This window comes from Somniosus microcephalus, chromosome 26, assembly GCF_052327205.1.
Source record: "Somniosus microcephalus isolate GS21.2 chromosome 26, FLI_Smic_1.0, whole genome shotgun sequence".
NCBI lineage: Eukaryota > Metazoa > Chordata > Chondrichthyes > Squaliformes > Somniosidae > Somniosus > Somniosus microcephalus.
In genome coordinates, this window is record NC_141012.1 from 45566713 (window position 1) to 45594621 (window position 27909).

General features: G+C 48.5%; 1 protein-coding gene across 1 annotated transcript in view; it reads right to left on the reverse strand.

Moving 5' to 3' along the window:
* The window catches only part of kirrel3a (kirre like nephrin family adhesion molecule 3a), a 164702-nt gene that overhangs the window by 63479 nt on the left and 73314 nt on the right, over positions 1–27909 (reverse strand). The window contains exons 3-7 of the mRNA XM_085968236.1: positions 16902–17050; positions 15899–16059; positions 13542–13668; positions 12107–12207; positions 4968–5166 (exon numbers count right to left, since the gene is read on the reverse strand). Of these exons, the coding sequence (XP_085824362.1) occupies positions 4968–5166; positions 12107–12207; positions 13542–13668; positions 15899–16059; positions 16902–17050 (737 nt within the window). The remainder of the gene's footprint in view (positions 1–4967; positions 5167–12106; positions 12208–13541; positions 13669–15898; positions 16060–16901; positions 17051–27909) is intronic.

Genomic DNA, 27909 nt, shown 5'->3' on the forward strand with positions numbered 1-27909 from the left:
TTCTATAGATATGTGAAGAGAAAAAGATTGGTGAAGTCAAGCGTAGGTCCCTTGCAGTTAGAATCAGAGGAAATTATAATGCGGAACAAAGAAATGGCTGACCAATTAAATACATACTTTGGTTCTGTCTTCACAAAGGAGGACACAAATAACCTTCCAGAGATGTTGGGGAACATAGGGTCTAATGAGAGGGAGGAATTGAATGAAATCAGTATTTGTAGGGAAATGGTGTTAGGGAAATTGACGGGATTGAAGGCCGATAAATCCCCAGGGCCTGATAATCTACATCCTAGGGTACTTAAGGAAGTGGCCCTAGAAATAGTAGATGCATTGCTGGTCATCTTCCAAAATTCTATAGACTCTGGCACAGTTCCCATGGATTGGAGGGTAGCTAATGTTAGCCCACTATTTAAAAAAGGTGGTAGAGAGAAAATGGGGAATTATAGACCGGTAAGCCTGACATCGGTAATGGGGAAAATGCTAGAGTCCATTATAAAAGATGTAATAGCAGAGCACTTGGAAAACAGTGACAGGATCGGACAAAGTCAACATGGATTTACAAAAGGTAAATCATGCTTGACTAATCTACTGGAATTTTTTGAGGATGTAACTGGTAGAATAGATGAGGGAGAACCAGTGGATGTGGTGTATTTGGACTTTCAGAAGGCTTTTAATAAGGTCCCGCATAAGAGATTGGTGTGCAAACTTAAAGCACATGGGATTGGGGTAAGGTACTGACTTGGATAGAGAACTGGTTGGCAGACAGGAAGCAAAGAGTTGGAATAAACGGGTCTTTTTCCGAGTGGCGGGCAGTGACTAGTGGGTTACCGCAGGGTTCGGTGCTAGGACGCCAGCTATTCACAATATATATTAATGATCTAGACGAGGGAACTAGATGTAATATCTCGAAGTTTGCAGACGACACAAAGCTGGGTGGGCGTGTGTGCTGTGAGGAGGATGCAGAGAAACTCCAGTATGATTTGGACAGGTTGGGTGATTGGGCAGATGCATGGCAGATGCAGTATAATGTGGATAAATGCGAGGTTATCCACTTTGGTGGCAAAAACAGGAAGGCAGATTATTATCTGAACGGCAATAGATTGGGAAAAGGGGAAGTGCAACGAGACCTGGGTGTCCTTGTGCACTAGTCGCTGAAGGTAAGCATACAGGTGCATCAGGCGGTTAAGAAGGCAAATGGTATGTTGGCCTTCATAGTGAGAAGATTCGAGTACAGGAGCAAGGATGTCTTGCTGCAGTTGTACAGGGCCTTGGTGAGACCACACCTTGAGTATTGTGCGCAGTTTTGGTCGCCTTATCTGAGGAAGGATGTTCTTGCCATGGAGGGAGTGCAGCGAAGATTCACCAAACTGATACCTGGGATGGCAGGAATGACGTATGAGGAGAGATTGGGTCGATTAGGCTTATATTCGCTAGAGTTTAGAAGAATGAGAGGGGATCTCACTGAAACTTATAAAATTCTAACAGGACTAGACAGACTAGATGCAGGAAGGATGTTCCCGATGGCGGGAGAGTTCAGAACCAAGGGTCACAGTCTAAGGATAAGGGGTAAGACCGAGATGAGGAGGAATTTCTTCACCCAGAGAGTGGTGAACCTGTGGAATTCTCTACCACAGAAGGCAGTTGAGGCCAACTTATTAAATATATTCAAGAAGGAGTTAGATATATTTCTTAAGGCTAAAGGGATCAAGGGATATGGGGAGAAAGCAGGGACAGGGTACTGAGTTTGGATGATCATCCATGATCTCATTCAATGGCGGAACAGGCTCAAGGGGCAGAATGGCCTACTCCTGCTCCTATCGTCCATGTTTCTATGTTTCTATTACATGGGAGGAGGTGGGGGGAGAGGCAGCATAAAGGAATCGGAGGTGATTGGGCGGCTGGAGGCACAGTAAAAGAGAATACTTTGAAGGCAGGAAGACAGGTAGTAAGGTTTTGGTTTTGGACGAGAGATTCATGGGGCCTCCAGGGGTTGAATGGCCTCAAAGGTTGGCTGCCAATGGAGAGGGTAACTAGAAGTAATCCAAAGTTAGAGGAACAGAGAGTGTAGACTGAGGGGGAGAGGTACAGCTGGGGTGAATTACCTAAATAGAGTGGGACAAGGTATCTGACTATGAGGAGCAAGACCTTGAAATTATACGCTGAGGTGCAGCGTGCCAGCTGGAGTGGGTTGAGGACGGGGTGATGGGTGTGGGGGTTTTGTGTGGGCACAGAGGTCATAGAGTCATAGAGTTATACAGCACAGAAAGAGGCCCTTCGGCCCATCGCGTCCGCACCGGCCATCAGGCCCTGTCTAATCTAATCCCATTTTCCAGCATTTAGTCCGTAGCCTTGTATGCTATGGCATTTCAAGTGCTCATCCAAATGTTTCTTGAATGTTGTGAGGGTTCCTGCCTCTTCCACCCTTTCAGGCAGTGAGTTCCAGATTCCAACCACCCTCTGGGTGAAAAAGTTCTTCCTCAAATCCCCTCTAAACCTCCTGCCCCTTACCTTGAATCTATGCCCCCTTGTTATTGACCCCTCTACTAAGGGAAGAAGTTCCTTTCTATCTACCCTATCTATGCCCCTCATAATTTTGTACACCTCAATCAGGTCCCCCCTCAGCCTTCTCTGCTCCAAGGAAAACAACCCCAGTCTGTCCAGTCTTTCTTCATAGCTGAAGCGCTCCAGCCCAGGTAACATCCTGGTGAATCTCCTCTGCACCCTCTCCAAAGCAATCACATCCTTCCTATAGTGTGGCGACCAGAACTGCACACAGTATTCCAGCTGTGGCCTAACCAGCGTTTTGTACAGCTCCATCATAACCTCCCTGCTCTTATATTCTATGCCTCGGCTAATGAAGGCAAGTATCCCATATGCCTTTTTAACCACCTTATCCACCTGTTCTGCTGCCTTCAGGGATCTATGTACATGCACACCAAGGTCCCTCTGATCCTCTGTCTTTCCTAGGGTCTTACCATTCATTGTGTATTCCCTTGCCTTGTTAGTCCCTCCAAAATGCATCACCTCACACTTTTCAGGGTTAAATTCCAGTTGCCACTGTTCCGCCCATCTGACCAACCCATCTATATCGTCCTGCAGACTGAGGCTACCCTCCTCGCTATTTACCGCCCCACCAATTTTCGTGTCATCTGCGAACTTACTGATCATACCTTTTACATTCACATCCAAATCATTAATGTAGATCACAAACAGCAAGGGACCCAGCACCGATCCCTGCGGTACCCCACTGGACACAGGCTTCCAGTCACAAAAACAACCTTCGACCATCACCCTCTGCCTTCTGCCACTAAGCCAGTTTTGGATCCAATGTGCCAAGGCACCCTGGATCCCATGGGCTCTTACCTTCTTGACCAGTCTCCTATGCGGGACTTTATCGAAAGCCTTACTGAAATCCATGTATACCACATGCACTGCATGTGTACCCTCATCCACACACCTAGTCACCCCCTCGAAAAATTCAATCAAATTAGTCAGACATGATCTTCCCTTGACAAAGCCATGCTGACTATCCCTGATTAATCCTTGCCTCTCCAAGTGGAGACTAATTCTGTCCCTCAGAACTTTTTCCAATAATTTCCCTACCACTGATGTTAGGTTTGGATGAACTGAAGCTCATGTTGTGTGGAAGCCAGCCAGCGAGCAAAGCATTCGAGAAATTGCCGCCCGAGGTGAGGAAGACGTGGACAAGGGTTTCAACCATTATTGTGTGAGACAATAGCCCAGAAGTTGCTGGAGCAGGGCATCTCATGGTTGGGGGTGGGGGGCAGGGTTGGGTGATTAATCGATTAGAAAGCCTGTGTTCAAGACCATTGAGAGAAAGATAAAGTTCGAGGTAGGGTGGTGGAGGGGTCCAGAGTGGACTTTTTAAGGAGGCAGTAAATGGAGTGAGAATAAACCTGAACAAAGAGAGAGATTGTCATTGTCAATGAGCATTGACCAAGAAAGGGACGTTGGGTGGTTAGGAACTGGGTTAAAAGTGGATCAGTGAAGCAGGTGATGGACTTCATAGCTGTTACTGTACTATCCAACTCTGAAAGGGTCTGGAGGAACTGGTCACAAAACTACAGAGTTGTATGGAGGTGGATGCTGGATTAGAAAGAGTGGAAGATTGGGGATTGAAGGCAGAAGGATGGACTTCAATTTGGAAACAAAAAAATCCACGATCTTCTGACGTCTAGTGTCAGAAATGAGGGTAGAGAGTGCAGCAAAGGGTTGTCAGAGGAGGTGAAAGGAGTCTGGAGTTGTTCTCGCTCTCAGGGATCTCCCAACAGTATGGATCTGGCTGAGGGAGTGACAGTACCGGGTGAGGTGGGCATGTCAGATCTGGTAAAGAACATGCAGCCCAAATGTTTTCATATGTCTCTGGTCTTTGGTTAACTTGAAGAGGTGTCTATTGTTCCAAAGGGTTGGGAGACCATCTGGTAATTGATGGGGACGCAGGACATTTAAGATGAAAGCAAGGTAATTAATTGAGCTGATGTTACTGTAGGTTGTGGGCTGAAGAAGAAGCAGTTGGGGGTCATTGGTAATCGAGTTAGGGGATAGGTCTTGGAACAGAAAGGGGTTGAAAGGGTAAGAAGTAGGCATAGGAATGGCTATAGGGAATGAGATGAAGAAATGATTGCAGTTGGCCCAATTGGAGATAGTGAGCTTGGAGTTGCTGAGACCATTGCCATTAATGTCCACAGAGATTCTCCAGATTGTCCATCATAACTTCAGCAGAAGATCCTGGACTCGCCGGAGAAATGGCCCTTTCTCTGCAGAGCTTCTGACAATTGGGAGAACCCCCATGGATATTCAATCCCAGGTGGTCCCAAATGTGGGCGAGATATTACATGTGGAGGGTAGGATTAAGGGAGGAAAGGAGGGTACACAGTTTGGAGTAGACAAGGCAGGTGAATTTAGGTGCAGGTTGAAGGCGCTAATTGTCTTCTCGTGTTCCCCACCTTGTTCTTTCAAGCGAATAATTTCCGTGTCCGAGCCAAAGCTGTTCCAAGCCGTGCAGTTGTAAATTGTCTGGAAGTCCGCACGTACGATGTTACTGATGGTCAGTGTGGAGATCACGCCTTCCTCCATGCTCACTGTCTCCACCGTGTAACGTCCTGAGGTCCCTGATTCCAGAACGTTCTCCTTCCATGACCAGGCCTGGGTGTATCCAGTAGAGGAAAAGGACAGATTAGATTATCAACTGCTTTTGAAGAACATCAGGCATGCCAGAACGTTAGTGTTTCACAAGTGTGAAGGAGCCGTAACTGTGCTTCATTTGCTATGAAGTTTTTGGGTTCTGTCTTTGTGCAAATATGCAACTCTAGGGCTCAAATATGGGTTGGGATTCTCCATAGGGAACACTGGGAGCACATAATGGGAGATTAATTCCCATGCACCAGGAGTGTGCAAGTGGAAAATCCTGCCTTGGGTTCCTGATTTATTGCTATTCAGTGACCCCTGATGGAAAGCGCATGTGTGGACATCAGGCTCAGCTGCCATGCACCCTGCCCTTGGTCCAGTAACCTACACACAGTCCATCGATGTGCAATTTGCTGGTGTAGCTCTCTCCCAGCAGGCATTGTGCTACCTGGGATTTTCATCGCTCCACCATTGGCGGCCATGCCTTCAGCTGCCTCGGCCCTGAGCTCTGGAATTCCCTCCCTAATCCTCTCCGCCTCTCTACCTTTCTGTCCTCCTTAAGACACGTCTTAAAACCCACCTATTCCTGTCCTCGGGAGAAAAATTCGGTACAGCCCCGTTTGGGGCATTAAAACTTTCAAAGTTGAAAAATTAGCACCATGCGCTAACCATTCTCGCCTCCCGCAAAATTCAGTTTTAGCGTTCCAAGAGGGAAGTGGAGCGCTAAATCAAGTGCTAAACACTTCTCTTAGGGCGCTAAAGTCCGAGAGCGGGGCAGTAGCGGCAGAACGCTAAACAATTTCGACTGAATTGTGAACGGCACTCTTTCATCGCAGAGCTGCTTCCCTCGCTTAAAGGGAAAGGCCAATGATGCTGCACGAGCTAGTTGTCGTCAGTTCTGTTTTGCAAGGCGACCTGGGCGACTGCCATTACAGCCCCAAACACTCTCACACAGTGGAGGGCTTGGACATCTTGCACCAGTGAAACATTTTGAAATTCGGGTCTCCACGGGTGAGTAGGCACGGGGTGCTCATGCATAGGCCCAACGAAAGTGCCGGTTTTGTGCACGCACTGCGCATGCACGGGAAACCGGCACTCCCGTTCCCCTGAAAGAAGGGGTTCAGAGGTGGAACGTGTGCGCCGGAGAGGCAGCGCGTGTGCATCGAACTTACGTTTTTTTCCAGGTTTCTCCGGGAGGGTAAGTCTCCAGAAGTTAAACATGTAAAAAGCAGTCTCAAGGCCTGCTTTTTACAAGTTAAGTGGTGAGTTAATTAAAATTAAAACATTTTTTCTACAGGTTTATTATTTTTAAATACTTTAAAAAAGGTAAGTTTATTTTTAGCCCCATTAGAAAATGTAATTTTTTTTCAAAAATTTAAATTATTGTTTAAAATAGTTATTTCATGTAATTTATAGTTTATTTTAAAAATGTGTTTTTTAAAAATTTATTTGAGGTTTTAGTGATGTTTTGGGGCTTGTAGTATTTATAGGTTTGACAGATCTTCCTGTCAATCTTATGAATGAAGCATTCCCTGCTCCAATTGGCTCCCCATGGCCCACGTGATCCCAGAGGATGCATCGAACTAACTGTGCCCCTGGGATACGCAAGCACTGCGCGCCGGCAGTTGGAGGAGGCCCAGGATCGGAATCCCACGGGGGCCCACAGCTCAACGGTCGGCGCGCAAGGTAAATGCAGGTCGGGGGCTTGCACCCGCGGGAAGCCCCCGACCCGAATTTCTGGGCCATTAAAAACTTGGCGCAGACACCAGACTGGTGCAAATAATAAAAGTTGCGTGAGCTGAAAAGCATTCCCTTTAATTACCGCTCCCGAAGCGGCCAGCCGAGTTCACAACGCCTCCTCTTGCTGGCGTTGTCGGCGCGAGGCGATAAAGCAGGGGGCAAGGGTCAATTTTCCATCCGGGGCGATAATGGGACGCTGTGCACTTTATGACATCACAATCTGCGAGGCGCTAGAGGCCCGGGCGCTAAGAGAGCGCTAAACCGGCACTGAAGCTCACGGGTGTCGTTGCATTTGCCGCGCCTGGGTGCTAACGCCCGGGTGCTGCGCCCCGCTAGCACCCCCGCCAGGCACTAATGGGAGGCGCTAACATACTGAATTTCTAGTCCCTAATATCTCCTTATGTGGCTTGGTGTCAAATTTTGTTAGTTATTCACTCCTGTGAAGTGCCTTAGGATGCTTTACTACGTTAAAGGCACTATATAAATACAAGTTGTTGTTGTTGTTGGGAGGAGGGGGGAGATGGTGAAGTGAAGACTCTCCTTCACTATCTAGGCCTGACCATAAAGAATGGCAGGAGAGACGAGGGGTCAGCGGGGTGTTCAGTGTCCATGGGACCCTTACCCAGCACCAGTGGGGAGGCAGCGAACCTGGGTGGGAAGAGGGAAAATACAACTTTGATAAAGATTGTTTTTGGGCCCAAAATGAACCCAGAGTCCAGAGTGGACCCAGAGCATCGAGTCCAGAGTGAACCCAGAGTGAACCCAGAGCATTGAGTCCAGATTGAACCCAGGGTATTGAGTCCAGAGTGAACCCAGAGCATCGAGTCCAGAGTGAACCCAGAGCATCGAGTCCAGAGTGAACCCAGAGCATTGAGTCCAGAGTGAACCCAGAGCATCGAGTCCAGAGTGAACCCAGAGGATTGAGTCCAGAGTGAACCCAGAGCATTGAGTCCAGAGTAAACCCAGAGCATTGAGTCCAGAGTAAACCCAGAGTGAACCCAGAGCATCGAGTCCAGAGTGAACCCAGAGTGAACCCAGAGCATCGAGTCCAGAGTAAACCCAGAGTGAACCCGAGTGAATCCAGAGCATCAAGTCCAGAGTGAACCAAGAGCATCGAGTCCAGAGTGAACCCAGAGCATCGAGTCCAGAGTGAACCCAGAGTGAACTGACGGCACTGAATCACGAAAGGAGCCTTACCCATTATTCTGGGCAATCGCTCACCAGCCACTTCCACATCCTAAGCAAACCATGGGGCTGAAAGCTGGCGTTATAAACCCTCCTGTTGCACAGCGCATTTTTAGAGAGAATCCTCCAGTAATCACTGGGTGAAAACCTCTTCATTGCGACTTTCCACAACTGTTTGCTGTATTTCCCTGAGCCGATTCAATTAGAGTGACCATTTAACAGGCGAGTAATAATCGCTCAGTAATGGCATTGTGTGTAGTTCGAGAGGAGGAACGCTTCTTGTTCTCTCAGCCCCTTGGACTAATCGACGCAGCTCTGAAACGAGTGCAGTGGATTCGAAGCCTGCAGCAGACATTCGAGGGACGACGCACCACCCATTCTTATTTCTGAAATGATTCAGTTTTATTCCCGCTGATCCATAAAGGGTTCTCACTGCAATAAAAAAACCATTAGCCTGGGAACTAATTAGAAATCGAACATCTGTACAGCTGTCACACGTTGATGGGTGTGCTACAAGTCTAATCACACATTGTGCTCACTGCACCAGATGTTTCTCGGTGTAAGCTGTACAGCCAGAAATTCTATTTCTTTTTATTTCTTTGCCTTTTATTTTTTTTGCAACCGTTACCTGATTTTTCTCTGCACTGCTGCCTTGCTGGTGGAGGCTTGCGCTGTCGGGAGGGGGCGGCCGGCTGATTGGCCTTGGGAAGAGAGCCAGAGAGAAAATCCCAACAACAACTTGCATTTATAGAGTGCCCTTAGTGTAGTAAATAAACATCCCAAGGCGCTTCACAGGAGCGTAATCAAACAAGATTTGACACTCAGCCACATAAGGAGATATTTGGACAGGTGACCGAAATCTTGCTCAGAGGTAGGTTTTCAGGAGCGTCTTAAAGTAGCAGAGAGAGGTTCAGGAAGGAAATTCCAGAGCTTAGGGCCTCAGCAATAGTGGAGCGATTAAAATCGGGGATGCAGAGAGGCCAGAATTGGAGGAGCGCAGAGATCTTGGAGGGTTGTAGGGCTGGAGGAGGCAACCCCTTCCTGAAAATACCCCACGCTTTCCGCTGTTGCTGCAAACAGGACGCTCAGTGTTCTGATCTGTTCATCTTTCCTCTCCCCTCCTCTCCTGAAGGCGCGGGCTCCCGCTGGGGAACAATTCTGCAGGGCCTGGTAACTTCCCACCCCTCCCCTCCATCCCGACTTCGCCCTGCCCCGACCTGGCTGATTTTACAAGTGCTGCTCCCGGTTACCTGGACAGACTGGAGAAGCTGCGGTTGTTCTCCTTAGAGCAGAGAAGGTTAAGGAGAGATTTGATAGAGGTGTTCAAAATTATGAGGGGTTTTGATAGAGTAAATAAGGAGAAACTGTTACACTGGCAGGAGGGTCAGTCACCAGAGGACACAGATTATAGGTAATTAGCAACAGAACCAGAGAGGAGATGAGGAGAATTTTTAACGCAGCGAGTTGTGATCTGGAATGCGTTGCCTGAAAGGGCGGTGGAAACAGATTCAAAAGTAACTTTCAAAAGGGAATTGGATAAATACTTGAAGGGGAAAATTTGCAGGGCTGTGGGGAAAGAGCAGGGGGGAGTGGGACTAATTGGAGAGCTCTTTCAAAGAGCCAGCACAGGCATGATGGGCCGAATGGCCTCCTGCTGTGCTGTAAGAGTCTAGGGCCTAGAAATTGGGTTGGGGCGCCAAAGTGGCGCCAAAGTCGCCTGAGCGCAGGATTTAGCGCAGCTTTCGAGGCTTTAGCGATCGTCAGATATTCAGTTTCATTGCCCCTAGAGGGAGACGAGGCGAGGCTCGAGGCGCTTCGCGTCCCTCTTAGGGCGCTGAAACTGAATATCGCAGCGCAACGTGCCACAGCGCCATATGCTGCGGCACGGCACGCTGCGGTACTGCAGGCCTTCCTCCCATTGTTAAGGGGGAGGGGCCTGCAACAGCGCAATCCCCGCTCGCGAGTGCCGGCAAACGAGCCCGGCACCTAGGAGAAGTGCCGGGCTCTCGGGAAACAGCCGGCAATGCTGCGGGGGGGGGGGGGGGAGGGGGGTCAGGAGACCGGTGATGGAGGTGCTGGCAGGCGGCCGCTGAAAAAGGCGGCAGCCCCGCACCTCCACCTTAACTTGCGTCGCTGCCGGCACAGCAAGGCCCCGTGAACCGGGCGCGGGTAGCGAACGGCGCAACCAAATATCATGAACGGGGTGCGAATGGGGCACTACGCACACCAATGACGTCATCGGTGGCGGCGCAGCGCAAATGGCTAACGCCACCATTAGCGCCCCTGCTGAATATCGCGGGAGACGCAGCCAGTGGCGCTACAGCCACTGACTGCCTCTTTAGGCGCTAATAGGTGGCGCTACTCACCCAATTTTTCCCCCACTGAGTCTAGTGTGTAGCCTTGCCTGCCCGTATCAGGAAAACTGCTCACGGCTTTGTGCCGATCAGCTTCAATAGCTACAGTCCGGGTGGAGCCAGCAATGACCAGAGGGGCCTGGTACAATGGCTGTACTCATGTTACAGGAAGCCAGACTTTGCCAGAATCTGGGAGACAAGCAGTGAATGGACGGAGGCAAAACCTCCCTGGGGTTTGTGTCCTAACAATCTCCTCAAAAGAGGCAAGTTCTGCAGGCTCCAGAATATTACTGCTTTTAAATTGGTCCCCTGCGCTTACTTTTCAAGTAAATACAGATAAACTATTTCCTCTGGTGGGGAATCCAGATCAGAGGGCAGGGTATAGTTTCACACAAACGGTATTGGAAATCTGGAACTCACTCCCCCCAAAAGGCCGTGGAAGCAGGGGAACAATTGACATTTTCAAGACTGAGATTGTGCATTTTTGTTGGGTAAGGGTATCGAGAGAAAGGGAGCAAAGGCAGTGTAGATACAGATCAGCCGTGATCTGAGTGAATGGTGGAGCAGGCTCGAGGGGCTGAATGGCCTCCTCCTGTTACTCTGTCCTTCCGAATACATCATCAAGTGTGTGCCTTGCCGGTTTGCAGAATGTGGGGATGTCCCGGTCAATCGCACTCTCCAGGGTTGTTAGCCAGCTGAATACTTTAAGTACAGTCAGGAGGCCCAGAGAGTAGAAGGGATGCATGCTGCAGACAGCAGAGCACAGAGCTGCATGTGCAGGGCGGGGGTTAACTCCATTCATTGAAATTCACTTCAACAACAGAAAATGCTGGAAAAACCCAGCAGGCCAGGCAACATCCGTGGAGAGAGAAATAGAGTCAACGTTTCAGGTCGAAACCCTTCGTCGGGACTGACGTTCACTTGAAATTCACGTGTTTGTTCCTCCCCAATTGACTCAGTCTGATCGAACTCCCAACACTTCCCACCAGGTGTCACTGGATAGTGATCAGGAACAGGAGCCTTGGCTAATTTTCCACAGCCCTCTCAGCTCGTGGTGCCGAGGCTAATGACAGTGCCCCAGTTTCCATCAGCTCCCTCAGCACAGACTGCCGATCAAACCTGAGGCCGTGTCAGCCACGGCTCCGCTGGCCGCACCCTCCCCTCTGAGCCATGATGGTTGTGGGGTTCCAGTCCCCTTCCGGAGACTTGAGCACACAAATCTGGGCCGAGCCTCCAGGGCTGAGGGAGCCGTCTTTCGGATGAGAAGTTAAACCGAGACCCCAAGTGGACGTAAAAGATCCCAGGGCACTATTTCAATCGAAGGGCAGGGGAGTTCTCCTTGGTTCCCTGGTCAAGAGTTAGCCCTCGACAAACACCATTGCTGTTTGTGGGATCTTCCTGTGCGCAAATTGGCTGCCCTGTATCCTACCTTACAACAGTGATTACACTTCCAAAGTACTTTACTGGCTGTGAAACACTTTGGGACATCCTGAGGCTGTGAAAGGCGCTATATAAATGCAACTCTTTGTTTTTCCCCAGTTCATGCTCCTCACTTGACAGAATCGCTCAGACATTGAAGAGTTGCTCTAACACGGCATTTTAATCGATATAACAGGGTGAGATCATTAGGTGGTCATTTAGTCTGCGTGAGGGAATGTCTGAATCGCGGAGTCACTCACTATTCGGTCGGGGGGAGGGGTACTGCGGATGAAGCACTTGATTTGCCCCTTCTTGCCCTGGAGAGCGTGTTGCATCTGCGTGCTGGAGATGATGGGGGGTCCTGAAATCCCAAACAAAAAACAAATCACACACACACACAATTCATCAAACAACTTTATTAAATTAGACTGTTCATCCATCACAGCCCTCCTTGTAATACACCCTCTCCAAAGGAACAAGCAACATCAGGGCACTCTCCGCACATAATTACATTGAATATAATTGCTGTTTATTAGAGGTCTAATTAAAATAAATTTGCATTTTAATGAATATTTTAAAGGGTAATTGCTCAGACAATGTATAACGAACGAACTCGCAGCAAACCTCACATCAAAAGGCGCCGAGTATTTAGTTTCTCCCTTCGTTAATTTCAACGAGCAAAGCTTGTGCTGGTTGGTTGGGAAGGAGCGAGGGAACTTCACTGGAAATGTGGTCCAGCCGACCCTCTCGGTCTTTCTGGCGAGGTTTTATTTTAGACTCCCGGAATATCATTATTTTTCTGCGAATTTAATTTTTAAAAGAAATTCTTGTTTTCGCGACAGAATTTGAACCGCGCACTTCTATTTGATTTTTTTTCTTCTTCAAGGAGAATATTTGACCTCGGAGGACGCGGGTTGCCCGACATTTTTTTAGAAGTGGTTTCAATGTCGGACCAGTGAGTCTGCACATTAAAGCGCGATCAGACGCACTTTTGGGAAGCGTGTCAGCGAGGAGCTCCGAGGAGTGTGCGGAAAGCAGCAATAGCACCGCTCATTACCCCACAGAGCCACAGACTCCAATCCAGCACTCGCTGCTTGCTGAATAAAAGCAACCTTCGAACACAACATTCCACTCATCTGATCAAAGCTCTTAACAGCAATGTACTTTTGTTTATAGAGGTATATGTGTGTCTGCATGTGTCAGTATCTCTGTACATGTGTGTCTGTATACCTGTCTGCGTGTGGCAATTGTGTATGCCTGCACATTATCTATATCTATATATTAGACCACTAATAAACTGCAATTATATTCAGTGTAATTACGTGCCGAGTGTGCCCTGATGTTGCTTGTTGATTAAGTATGCCTGCACATATATCTGTTACCATGTCCATGTATATGTATGTGTGTAATTAAGTGTATTTGTGTGTCCCTAAGTGCATAAGTGTGTATGAGCGTGCATGTGCATGTGTGTGCGTGCATCTGTGCGTGTCTTTGTGGGTATGTGTATGCGTGTGTATCTATGTATGTGTATGCACGTGTGTATGTGCATGTGTGTGCATGTCTGTGCATGTGCGCATGTCTGTGTGCAGGTGTGTGCATGTCTGTGTGCAGGTGTGTGCATGTATGTGTGTGCGTAAGCACAGGGTGACTCAGTACATTAGAGGTTTGTAAACTGGGAGCAGAGGAGCATTTTACCGTTGACCATCAGGCTGATCTCCCTCTCCCCGGCACCAACTCGCGGCACAACTGCCCTGCACACGTACTTTCCGGCGTCCTCCTGGGCGACGGCCTTTAGAGTCATGATGTTATCATTGCTGAGAACCTAAAGGAAGCGGGGGGGGGGGGGGGGGGGAGAGGTCAGAGTTCAATGCGGGGAGCGTTGCAGGGTATGCACCGCATTACAGGACAGTGGGAAACGCCAGCGGTAACTTTCCATTGCTCCCTCTGGGGCAGCTCCTCAGCAATGGGGTGAGGCCGAGAGCTGTGTGTGAAGTTAAAGCAGAAAATGTTGGAAAGACACAGCCGGCCCATCAGCATCTGAAAGAAATATGCCAGGCCGTGACCAATGTTCCCTCAAAAAATTTTTTAGGGGTGCGTGGCCCCTTTAACGGGCTCGGTGGCCCATTCAAACTTCCATGTCTGCGCAGTTTTCTCCATTTAAGAGTCTGTGCGGGACCTCCAGAACACTGTGTGGCTGCTCAGCTTAACGGGAACATTGGTCGTGACCCTTCAGTGCCCTCAGACAGCGGTCCCACTTCCTCTTTCAGATGCCGACGGATCCATCGTACACTTTCCAGCTTTTCTGTTTTTTATTCCGTTTTCCCGAACTCCCAGTTTTTCTTTCTAACTCCCGTGTGCCTGCGGAGGATGTTGCTGCAACATCACCACTCGCCCCTATGTGGTGCTGTTTGCTCATGTTTCAATCCATCAGTGAACCAGCAACACGAGTGAGGAAGGACAGGCGATGGTCAGCGTTCAGAGAGCGCCAAGGACCAGGTCACAGGGCGGAGGGGACTGGGGGAGGGGAGGCCACCATCTTTAGTGCGCCCTGACAGGTGTAGGCCGTCTGTCCCGGTCAGCTAAAGGACCCTGTCTGTGCAATTTGGGAGGGTGTTCAGTGTCCTTGCGCATGGGTGGCCGAGAGTCCTGCTCCGTCATGTGTGCTGGTTGACACTGATCCCCGTGCCTGAATCCTGATGGAAAAGGTGGGAAAAGCTCCTTGGCTCAGTTGGTAGCACACTCGCCTCTGAATCAGAAGGTTGTGGGTTCCAGTCCCACTCCAGAAACTTGAAACATATAAAGCTAGGCTGACACTCCCAGTGCAGTGCTGAGGGAGTGCTGCACTGTCGGAGGTGCTGTCTTTCGGACGAGACGTTAAACCGAGGTCCCGTCTGACCTCTCAGGTGGATGAAAAGGATGTCATGGCACTATTGGAAAAGAGCAGAGAAGTTCTCTCTGATGTCCTGGCCAATATCCCTCAATCAACACAAGTGAGAACAGATTATTTGGTCATTTATTGTTGTTTGTGGGATCTTGCTGTGCATTAATTGACTTGCATTTCCTACATTACAACAGTGACTACACTTCAAAAGTAATGCTTTGGGACGTCTGGAGGATGTGAAAGTGGGGATATAAATGTGGCAGTGCATTCCATTATAATAATTGATCCCTTACAACATGTACACACAGGGACATGCTGAGCTGTGTATCAGGCACAAGGGACTTGTCAGCTTATCCACAGACTGCATTTTATATTATTGCTGGGTCTTTCCTTGGGGGTTGTCACAATTGGCCAAGGCATATGGGCAGACTATTCAGCTACATGGGGCATCGCAGTTGTGCCCGATCCAAAACTCAGCCAATGTTCACACACACGTGCCCGCTTCCCCTGGTCGGTGATCAGGAACAGGGACCCTGGCTGGTTCTGCCCCCATTTAACCCAGCAACTCTTTAAGTCGCTTGCCGTGCCTAGCGACAGCTCCCAGCTGAGACCAGCCGATTCAGAGCACAACCACTTTTGTCAAAAAAACACATCAAAGTGTGAAATAAATAGACTGCTCAGTAGGTAGCCTGTGAAGATTAGACTGCCCCCTGGGGCTGGTGTCCTTGCACTGCAGTCACAGGATCATAAATCATTTGTGTACTTGGAAATATATCGGCCGTTCCTTCATCGTCGCTGAGTCAAAATCCTGGAACTCCATCCCTAACAGCACTGTGGGAGCACCTTCACCACACGGACTGCAGCGGTTCAAGAATGCGGCTCACCACCACCTTCTCAAGGGCAATTAGGGATGGACAATAAATGCCGAATGTGCCAGTTACGCCCACATCCCGAGAATGAATATTAAAATTAAAACTCATTGTACAAGCACTCCAGCTAAGGTGAAATGGTGGCAAAGGGATGCCCCAGGGAGTGGTAGAATGAGATGCCCGCATCGGTCTTCTCACACGGTGCCCCTGGCCTCACCCGCACTGAGGAGGGGTTGAGTGGCGAGGGAAGGGGTAAATGCAGACTCTGTAGACAGGCCACTCCGGGGCGCGATGTGACGTACCCGCTGCTGGCCAGTGCCAGTTCCCATACTCACCACCCCGGAGCCTCGCTTCATCCACACGATGGTGAGGGACGGGTTTCCGGTCCAGGCGCAGTTAAAGACGGCGCTCGACCCCAGGTCCACGGACAGGGACTGGGGCTCGGAGGTCAGCCGGGGTCCAACTGCACAAGGAAATGGAGAGAAGGGGTGAGAGGAGGTGAAGAAGGGGTCTGTGCACATTTTCAGCAGAGCTGGGGCTGCATCCCAACAACAACTTGTATTTATATAGTGCCTTTAAAATAGTAAAATATCCTGAGGCGCTGCACAGGAGCGTAATCAGATGGAATTTGACACCGAGCCATATAAGGAGATATTACGCGACCCCTGGGCAACCTGTGGCGCAGAGGTGAGTTTTAAAATGGGCTCCCAATTGCATTGTGGGAGTCTGATTTAAATATGTTAATGACGGTCCCGCCTCCCAATGGCGGGAGACTCGGAACCCCCCGATATCCGCTGTCGTAGAAACAGTAACGGGCGTGTGCGCGGTGGGTTAGAGTTGTAGAGTTCTGGCATTTATCATCTCCACCCCCCCCGCCCCCCCGAACCTGTCCAGCCCGTAGTGGAGGGCTTATTATCGAGGCCAATGAACCTGGGTAAGGTTGCGATGGTGGAGTGTGGCGGGGTGCCAACAAAATGCCCAGCGACCCAGCTATTGAGGAACTGGTCTACCGCTGTCTTCAGCTATCTTTCAGTTTGGAAACTGGGATATGGCTGAGAGTTGGGAGACTGGGGAATGGTGAGCGTTGGGAGACTGGGGAATAGCAGAGAGCTGGGTGACTGGGGAATAGCAGAGAGTTGGGAGACTAGGGAATAACAGAGAGCTGGGAGACTGGGGAATGGCGAGAGCTGGGAGACTGGGGAATGGCGAGAGCTGGGAGACTGGCGAATGGTGAGAGTTGGGACAGTGGGGAATGACAGAGTTGGGAGACTGGGGAATGGCGAGCGCAGGTTAAACATTCCTTACAGTACACGTCGGCAGTCCGGCTGATGTTTGTACTTCCCAACGGGTTCGACACAGCGCAGGACACGGGCTCTGTGAAGAAGGTGTAGTCGACAACTGTCTCGTACATCTCACCCAGAACTCCTCTCAGTGACTGGCCTCCCTTCGCCCACCTGAAACAACACACAGCAGATCAAACTCCAAAATCAACAACCTGCAATGGAAGAAACCTAATTCATTGTATGTGTTCCATACATACTGTCCTCTCACTGTAACATTCGTTATACCCCACACCCCTCATTGTAACACACTGATATAACCCACACCCCTCACTGTAACACTCTGATACACACTACACCCCTCACTGTAACACTCTGATACACCCTACACCCCTCACTGTAACACTCTGATACACCCTACACCCCTCACTGTAACACTCTGATACACCCTACACCCCTCACTGTAACACTCTGATATAACCTACACCCCTCACTGTAACACTCTGATATACGCCACATCTCTCAATGTAACACTCTGATATAACCCACATCCCTCACTGTAACACTCTGATACACACTACACCCCTCGCTGTAACACTCTGATATACCCCACACCCCTCACTGTAACACTCTGATATACCCCACACCCCTCACTGTAACACTCTGATATAACCCACACCCCTCACTGTAACACTCTGATACACCCCACACCCCTCACTGTAACACTCGGATATACGCCACACCCCTCACTGTAACACTCTGATATAACCCACACCCCTCACTGTAACACTCTGATATAACCCACACCCCTCACTGTAACACTCTGATATAACCCACACCATTCACTGTAACACTGATATACCCCATACTCCTCACTGAAACACTCTGATATACATCACACCCCTCACTGAAACACTCTGATATACCCCAGACCCCTTACTAGAACACTCTGATACACCCCACACCCCTCACTGTAACACTCTGATATACCCCACACCCCTCACTGTAACACACTGATACACCCCACAACCCTCACTGTAACACTCTGATATACCCCACACTGTAACACAATGATATATCCCACACCCCTCACTGTACCACTCTGATATACCCCGCACCCTCACTGTAACAATCTGATATACCAACACCTTTCACTGTAACACTCTGATATACCCCACACCCCTCACTGTAACACTCTGATATACCCCATACCCCTCACTGTAACATCCTGATATACCCCACTCCCCTCACTGTAACACACTGATATACCCCACAACCCTGACTATAACACACTGATATATCCCAAACCCCTCACTGTAACACTCTGATATACCCGACACCCCTAACTATAACACACTAATATACCCCACACCCCTCACTGTAACACACTGATATACCCCACACCCCTCACTGTAACACACTGATATACCCCACACCCCTCACTGTAATACTCGGAAATACCCCGCACCCCTCACTGTAACACTCTGCTATACACCACAACCCTCACTGTAACACTCTGATATACCCCACACCCCTCACTATAACACACTGATAGACCTCACACCCCTCACTGTAACACAATGATATACCCCACACCCCTAACTATAACACACTGATATACCCCACACCACTCATTGTAACACACTGATACACCCCACACCCCTCACTGTAACACTGTGATATACCCCACACTCCTCACTGTACATTCACTGATATACCCCACACCCCTCATTATAACAATCTGGTATACCGCACACCCCTCACTATAACAATCTGTTATACCACACACCCTCACTGTAACCCACTGATATACCCCGCACTCCTCGCTGTAACACACTGATATACCCCACACCACTCACTATAACACTCAGATATACCCCACACCCCTCACTATAACACTCTGATATACCCCATACCCCTCACTGTAAGACGTTGATATACCCCACACCCCTCACTGTAACACTCTGATATGCCCCACACCCCTCACTGTAACACTCAGATATACCCCACACCCCTCACTATAACACACTGATATACCTCACACCACTCACTGTAACACTCTGATACACCCTGCACACCTCACTGTAACACTGATATACCCCATATCCCCTCACTGTAACACTCTGATATACATCACACCTCTCACTGTACATTCTCTGATATACCCCACACCCCTCACTATAACAATCTGATATACTGCACACCCCTCACTGCAACGCATTGATATACCCCACACCCCTCACTGTAACACGCTGATATACCCCACACCCCTCACTGTAACACTCTGATATACCCCACACCCCTCACTGTAACACTGATATACCCCACACCCCTCACTATAACACTCTGATATACCCCACACCCTCACTGCAACGCATTGATATACCCCACACCCCTCACTGTAACACGCTGATATACCCCACACCCCTCACTGTAACACTCTGATATACCCCACACCCCTCACTGTAACACTCTGATATACCCCACACCCCTCACTGTAACACTGATATACCCCACACCACTCACTGTAACACACTGATAGACCTCACACCCCTCACTATAACAATCTGATATACTGCACACCCCTCACTGTAACACTCTGATATACCCCACACCCCTCACTGTAACACTCTGATATACCCCACATCCCTCACTGTAACACTCTGATATACCCCACACCCTTCACTGTAACACTCTGATATACCCCACACCCCTCACTATAACACTCTGATATACCCCACACCCTCACTGTAACACTCTGATATACCCCACACCCCTCACTGTAACACTCTGATATACCCCACACCCCTCACTGTAACACTCTGATATACCCCACACCCCTCACTGTAACACTCTGATATACCCCACACCCCTCACTATTACACTCTGATATACCCCATGCCCTTCACTGTAACACTCCCTGTTACATCTCATAATGTAACACTCTCTGAGTTGGTGATGGTTTATTCACTGTTGTTTCTGCGCGATGTAAACAGAAAGTATTTCACAGGACTGAGAGCTCTGAATAGTTGTGTCGATTTAAATTGGCAGCCTGATATCAACCGACTGTAAAAGTATAAAATGACGGACCTGCTAGGTTGAGGATGATTTAGGGGAGAGATTTTTAGATTATAGATGGCCGTCGTATTATAGAGCCAAAAATAGACTTGCAATTTGAGGTAATTCACAGAATGCTCCAGACAGCACTCAGTCGAAGAGTTGCCGACCTTGGTAAAGTATTTCTTTATTTTACCACTGTGTCCATGGATCAATAGACTTTGGGAGACAGTCATTGGGATCAGATCATCCTTTGTAGGGCCGATATTCCAGAAGGTTCCCAGCCTCAATATTCCGGGTGATTAATCTTTCTCACTCTGATGGCTGCATTGATCCCTCGGGCCCAGGGGCAGTCAGGAGGCTTTGATCTGACACCTCAACACCCACATCACAAGATCGCATCTCTGATCATTACAGCACCTCCTTGGTAGGGTTAGAATAGGATGACAGGATCACCAACCCTCCAGGATTGTCTGGGAGTCTCCAGGAATTGAAGTTTAATCTCAGAAGGTTGTGGTTTCAAGTCCCACTCCAGGGACTTGAGCAGTAGGCTGACACTCCCAGTGCAGTGCTGAGGGAGCCCTGCACTGCCGGAGGTGCCGTCTTTCAGATGAGACATTAAACCGAGGCACCGTCTGCTCTCTCAGGTGGACGTAAAAGATCCCATGGCACTATTTCGAAGAAGAGCAGGGGACTTATCCCCGGTGTCCTGGCCAATATTTATCCCTCAATCAACGTAACAAAAAACAGATTATCTGGTCATTATCACATTGCTGTTTGTGGGAGCTTGCTGTGCGCAAATTGGCTGCTGCGTTTCCCACATTATAACAGTGACTCCACTTCAAAAAGTACTTCATTGGCTGTAAAGCACTTTGAGACGTCCAGTGGTCGTGAAAGGCGCTATATAAATGCAAGTCCAACTTTCTTTTCCAGGATACTGCCTCGAGCAACGGCTGGAGAAAAAATATCACAGCGGCATTGAAAGAACTGAGTGATTTTTTTCATTTTCCTTGAACACTTCTGTTGATTCGTTAGAAAAATATTGGAACTGGACATCAGTGGCTGTTTGACTGACGAGTCACGAATCATCCAATCGGGTGATGAAGCCTGTTCGCTTTCCAATCGGTGCGGGGAGGCGGGGCCCCGCGACAATGGATGTGGCGGGTGACCAATGGCGGGGTGGTTGGCTGGAGGTCATGTGATGGCATCTCCAGGAATATGTCCAATCAGAGTTGTCAACCCGACCTGTTGCAGACTGTACGTTGTCTGAGCCCGTCACACGGAGCCACTGAAACTAAACAGCCTGCAAACCAGGGGCGGTCTAACAGCTGACCATGGACCCAATATGGGGGGCTGGGGTGAGGGGGAGGTAGGTCTTAGTTTGAGGCTTGCTGTGTTGATGGCGAAAATTCACTGTAAACTTCAACAGATTGACACCTCAATTCCACCAGAGAGAGAAATGAGAGGAATAAGGGGTAGGCCATTTAGGACCGAAATGAGGAGGAATTTCTTCACCCAGAGAGTGGTGAACCTGTGGAATTCTCTACCACAGAAGACAGTGGAGGCCAATTCATTAAATATATTCAAGAAGGAGTTAGATATATTTCTCAAGGCTAAAGGGATCAAGGGGTATGGGGAGAAAGCAGGGACCGGGTACTGAATTTGGATGATCAGCCATGATTGCATTGAATGGCGGAGCAGGCTCGAGGGGCCGAATGGCCTACTCCTGCTCCTATCTTCTATGTTTCTATGTTTCTATAAAGCGAAGGATTATTAGTGTGAAGTTCAGAATTTTAGGGGGTAATTTTAACCCCCAACTGTGGGTGGATTTGAGTTGGGTGAGAAGTTAAAATTTTTAAAATTTCAAACCCGACCTCCTCCCGTCTCGAACCTGCCCACTTCCGGTTTTAATGGAGGCGGGACGGGGGTGCGGGCGACCAATCCGCTCTCTTCAGGAGGCGAGTCAGTCAGTTAAAGCTTATAAGGAGGCTGTGTGCCTCCACTTTAACAAGCTTTTTATTTTTTAACCCATTTCGGTCAGGATTCCCGGGCCTCAGGAACCCCAGCAGGTAAAAGGAGGTGCGAAGGTTCGGATCCATAAGGTAAGTGCATTTACAGCACTGCTTGTGGGCCAGGAGGAGCAGGAGTGTTTCCCGCTGTCCCAACAAGCTCACCTGCTCCACGATCGCTGACTCCACCCGATCTCCCCCCACCTCCGTGCTCTCCTCCTCATCCCTGCGCATGACCTGCTCCCACCGCACCCCCCACCCCCCGACTACGCTTTGGCCCCCCGACCACCATCTCACCCCCGCCGCGATCTCTCCCCCACGCCTCACCACGAGATCCCCTCTGACCAAATCTCTCCCAGCCGCCCTACCTGCTCTCTGGCCCCTGGCTACGACCTTCTGCTGTAGGCTTCCTGCCCGATAGGCAGGGCTGCCAGGCGGGAAATGTGCCGAATACATTTAACAGGCCTCCTGCAGTTACTATCTGCTGCTGGGTTTCCATCCAGAACTCCTCCCGCACCCCCCGCTGCTCCAAATGTGCCTCCCCATAAATATCGAGGCCTTAGTGTGTGGTTTTATGCTTCAGAAATGTTGAGAGCGCACCGTACGAAACACTGAATTGTCCTGTGCCTAACAACAACTCGAATTTTTATAGCACCTTTAACAACAAATACAGCACCTTTAACGTAGTAAAATGTCCCAAGGCGCTTCACAGGAGCGATTATCAAACAAACTTTGACACCGAGCTGTAATGATATCAGCAAATAGTGATGTTATTTGCCTGTTCGATTATGATGTCTTAATAGCATGATTGCAGGTATTGATTACTTATGCCTGACCAGCAGAGGTCATGTGACCGAGAGAAGCAAGGCAGAGAGTTTTACTTTCACTTTGATTCTAGCTGCATCACAGTATAGAGTGTTCTGTAAAAAGGCTGTTAAAAAGAGTTGAATAGACTTTAGATTAAAACAACTTTCTCTTTCAAGAAATGAGTCTTTATTGAACCCAAAAAGAAATCAAAACATGATGTCAGAAGTGGCTGAAAGAGAAAAAATCTGAAGTTAGCAACTTGGTGGGACAGTGAAAGCAGTTGTGGCAAGTATGCGAAATCAGCTCTCCACATATTAGCAAGCCAAAAGAGAACATCGTTGCTTACCATTAGAGAATAGCTAACGAAGTGAAAAAATGGAAGGTTTACCCCCACCGGCGACGTTTCAATTGACCGGTAATGTGGCTGAAAATTGGAGGAGATTCAAACAACGTGTAGGGTTGTATTTATCAGCAATCGGAGCTGACGATAAAAGTAATAAACAGAAATCGTCCGTGTTTTTACATGTAGTGGGTGATGCAGCGCTGGAGGTATATAATAATTTCATATTTGCCGTTGATGGAGACAAAATGAAGCTAGATAAAATAATGGAACAGTTTGAGGCCTACTGCATACCTAAACGCAACGTGACCTTTGAGAGGCACAAATTTTTCACATGTGTACAGAAAATCGGTGAGACTATTGATCAGTATGTGACTGAACTGAGAAACCGGAGCAAATCGTGTGAATTTGGGGGACTCACAGACTCGCTGATAAAAGACAGACTGGTGTGTGGTATTCCAGCTAATGATCTAAGGGAAAGGCTGCTAAGAGAGCAAGATCTAGACCTGGGAAAAGCCATAGCACTGTGTAGGGTTACAGAGACTGTGAAGTTGCAGGCAAAGGAGCTGTTCAGTGACAGTAGCTGCAACGTGGATGCAGTGAGAAAGAACGGATACAAACCGTTTAACAAAGAGAGCGCCAAAGTGAAAAAAGAGACGTGGCCAGCAAACGAAAATGAAAGAGACAATCAGAAGTCATGTAATCGATGCGGTACACAGCATCCACCAAGAAAGTGTCCAGCATATGGTAAAACATGCAATAAATGCAACAAAAACAACCATTATGCCCGTTGCTGTAAGAACGAAGCGCAACAAAGCAAGGTCCATACAGTAGATGAAAGCGAGATAGAGGAATTCTATGTAGATGTGGTGTCTGAAAACAAAAAAGAAGAAAGAGACTGGATGTTGACACTAAAAGTGAATAACATACACATTCCATTTAAATTGGATACTGGAGCACAAGTTAATGTGATATCAGAGACCGATTTTAAGAGAATTAGACCCAGACCAAAGTTACATAGAATACAAGTGAAAGTGACTGGATACTCAGGTACTGATATACCAGTGAAAGGAAAATGCATTGTCAAAGTAACACACAAGGACAGAGAGCACACGCTAGCATTAATCGTGCCAAAGGATGTGCAAGCCATACTAGGTTTAAAAGCCTGTGAGAGGCTGAACCTGGTAAAGAGAGTCCTCGTTGTGGAAAGTGAAAGAGAGACAGTCTATGATGAACTGAATGTTGCGTACACACCGGGTAAGCTGATGTATACAGCAGACATGTTGTCCAGAGCTGTTGACCCAGGAGAGCCCGCAAACACAGTGAAAAGACTGAAGTACAAGGCAAAAGACAGTGGAACTGACTTCTACCAAAGCATGCTTGTATACCGCACAACGCCGCTCGAGTGTGGTATGTCACCAGCCCAACTCCTGATGGGACGTCGGCTAAGGTCAAACCTACCCATCCCGGAGAAACTCCTGAAAACAAAAGAGGGGGAGAAAGTAAGGAAGTTCAAAGAACAACCAGATCACACAGCTGAGAACCAATCATCTGAGGCAACAACTCAGATTCAAGGACAATTAATCAGAAAATCCTCAAGACACGTGAAGCCTCCTGAGAGACTCATTGAGCAAATTTAAGGACTATTGTTAAAGAAGGAAGTAATGTTATCTTATTCTTTCTTCTAGTTCTAGTGTATTGACATATTTCATGTGAACACACAAAGCAAGGGTAAAAAACCTTGATCATGATAATGATAATGTAAGTTCATTAAGTGTTACAGTTAAAATGCAGATTAATACAAAGAAAACATGTTGTTAGTTAAAAGTAAAATACTTTTGTTTTAAGAAAGGGAGATGTAATGATATCAGCAAATAGTGATGTTATTTGCCTGTTCGATTATGATGTCTTAATAGCATGATTGCAGGTATTGATTACTTATGCCTGACCAGCAGAGGTCATGTGACCGAGAGAAGCAAGGCAGAGAGTTTTACTTTCACTTTGATTCTAGCTGCATCACAGTATAGAGTGTTCTGTAAAAAGGCTGTTAAAAAGAGTTGAATAGACTTTAGATTAAAACAACTTTCTCTTTCAAGAAATGAGTCTTTATTGAACCCAAAAAGAAATCAAAACACGAGCCACATGAGGAGATAGTAGGACAGGTGACCAAAACGGAGCGTCTTAAAGGAGGAGAGAGGTAGCGAGGCGGAGAGGTTTGGGGAGGGAATTCCAGAGCTTAGGGCCTGGACAGCTGAAGGCGTGGCCACCAATGGTGGAGCGATTATAATCGGGGATGCTCAAGAGGGCAGAATTAGAGGAGCGCTGAGATCTCGGAGGGTTGTAGGGCTGGAGGAGTTTACAGAGATAGGGAGGGGTGAGGCCATGGAGGAATTTGAAAACAAGGATGATAATGGAAGAACCGCAGCTCCTGGAGATCTTCTGACGCCAAGATCAAGCTCTAGAGGTGTTTCAAACTCCTTGGGATACATTTTCTAACAGAGGAAGGCTCTTTGCTGCTGGTGTGGACTCAGGAAACTTGGGCCCAGCGCTCTGGGCAAAGAACTGCTCTGCTCCAAGCACGACTATGAAGGCATCCTTCAGGCAGTGTTCCGAGCATTGCCATAAACGCTGCTGCCCGTGTCCTAACTCGCAGCAAGTCCCGTTCACCCATCACCTCTGTGCTTGCTCGGTTAAGCAATGCCTTGATTTTAAAATTCTCATCCTTGGTTTTAGCAGTTCAAGTCTCACTGAATGCCCCAATAACATGTTGTGCTATCCCCCTTGTCGAAATGACCTGATACTTGGAGAGGGACATGTCTGAGAAACAGAACGACTTAAATGATTGGAGATTAGGCTTTGTGAATCGGACAACAGAGCAGGAACAGAGCTCCAGCCTGAAACAGTTACCAGCCTTCTGTATGGGGTGGATTGGCAATATGGGAAACCAAAAGAATTGCCAAGTGTCTCTGTGAATGGTTCCGTGGTGCTCTATCATCAACCTCCCCTTTTTCTGAGAATCCCACCCTTTCGGGGGAGCCAGTCTGCCCCAGTTTCTGTAGTCATGGTTACGGTCCTTATTTCTTAACTTTTCACTCTGACCTTTGCGCCTTCCCATCCCTCCTCCTGTGGCTGTGTGGTGAGGGTGACTCTGGGTTGCAGGGTTATCTGGAGCTGCTCTCAGGTCTTCAATGAATGTTATGATGATTAATATGAGCATTTATAGATGTCCCTTTACAGTAAAAGCTGCTTGCTTTACATCATTCTGAGCAGGACATTTATAGACTCTCCCTTAACAATCAATCTCTGACAATGTTTCAGATAGCAGGTCCAGTTTAAAGCAGCCTGGTTGGAGGCCAATCATCTCAGCCCCAGGACATCGCTGCAGGAGTTCCTCAAGGCAGTGTCCTAAGCCCAACCATCTTCAGCTACTTCATCAATGACCTTCCCTCCATCGTAAGGTCAGAAGTGGGGATGTTCGCTGATGATTACGCAGTGTTCAGTTCCATTCCATTCACAATTCCTCAGATAATGAAGCAGTCCATGCCCGCATGCAACAAGGCCTGGACTGCTTCCAGGCTTGGGCCGATAAGTGGCAAGTAACATTCGCGCCACACAAGTGCCAGGCAAGGACCATCTCCAACAAGAGAGTCTAACCATCTCCCCTTGACATTCAACGGCATTACTATCGTTGAATCCCCCACCATCAACATCCTGGGGGTCACCATTGACCAGAAACTTAACTGGACCAGCCACATAAATACTGTGGCTACACGAGCAGGTCAGAGGTTGGGTATTCTGCGGCAAGTGACTTACCTCCTGACTCCGCAAAGCCTTTCTACCATCTGTCATTGACCAGAAATTTAACTGGACCAGCCACAAGTCAGGAGTGTGATGGAATACTCTCCACTTGCCTGGATGAGTGCAGCTCCAACAACACTCAAGAAGCTCGACACCATCCAGGACAAAGCAGCTCGCTTGATTGGCACCCCATCCACCACCTTAAACATTCACTCCCTCCACCACTGGCGTACTGTGGCTGCAGTGTGTACCATCTACAAGATGCACTGCAGCAACTCGCCAAGGCTTCTTCGACATCACCTCCCAAACCCGCGACCTCTACCACCTGGAAGGACAAGGGCAGCAGACACATGGGAACACCACCACCTGCAAGTTCCCCTCCAAGTCACACACCATCCTGACTTAGAAATATGTCGCCGTTCCTTCATCGTCGCTGGGTCAAAGTCCTGGAACTCCCTCCCTAACAGCACTGTGGGAGTACCTTCACCACACAGACTGCAGCGGTTCATGTGTTGAAGGCACTCAAGGGCGCGACTCACCACCACCTTATCAAGGGCAATTAAGGATGGGCAATAAATGCTGGCTTTGCCAACGATGCCCACATCCCGCGAATGAATACATTCTTTTTAAAAATCATTCCCCTTGACATTCAATGGCATTACTATCGTTGAATGCCCCACCATCAAAATCCTGGGTGTCGCCATTGACCAGAAATTCAACCTGACCAGCCACATAAATGCTGTGGTAACAAGAGCAGGTCAGAGTCTGGGTATTCTGCACTGAGTGGCTCCCCTCCTAATAATGCAAGTTCTTTCTTCGCTCTGTAATCTTTGCGGTGTCAGCCACGGCTCAGTTGGTAGCACTCTCGCATCTGGGTCAGAAGGTTGTGGATTCACAGTCCCACCCCAGAGACTTGAGCACACAATCTAGACTGACACTCCAGTGCAGTGCTGAGGGAGTGCTGCACTGTCTGAGGAGCCGTCTTTCAGATGAGACGTTAAACCGAGGCCCCGTCTGCTCTC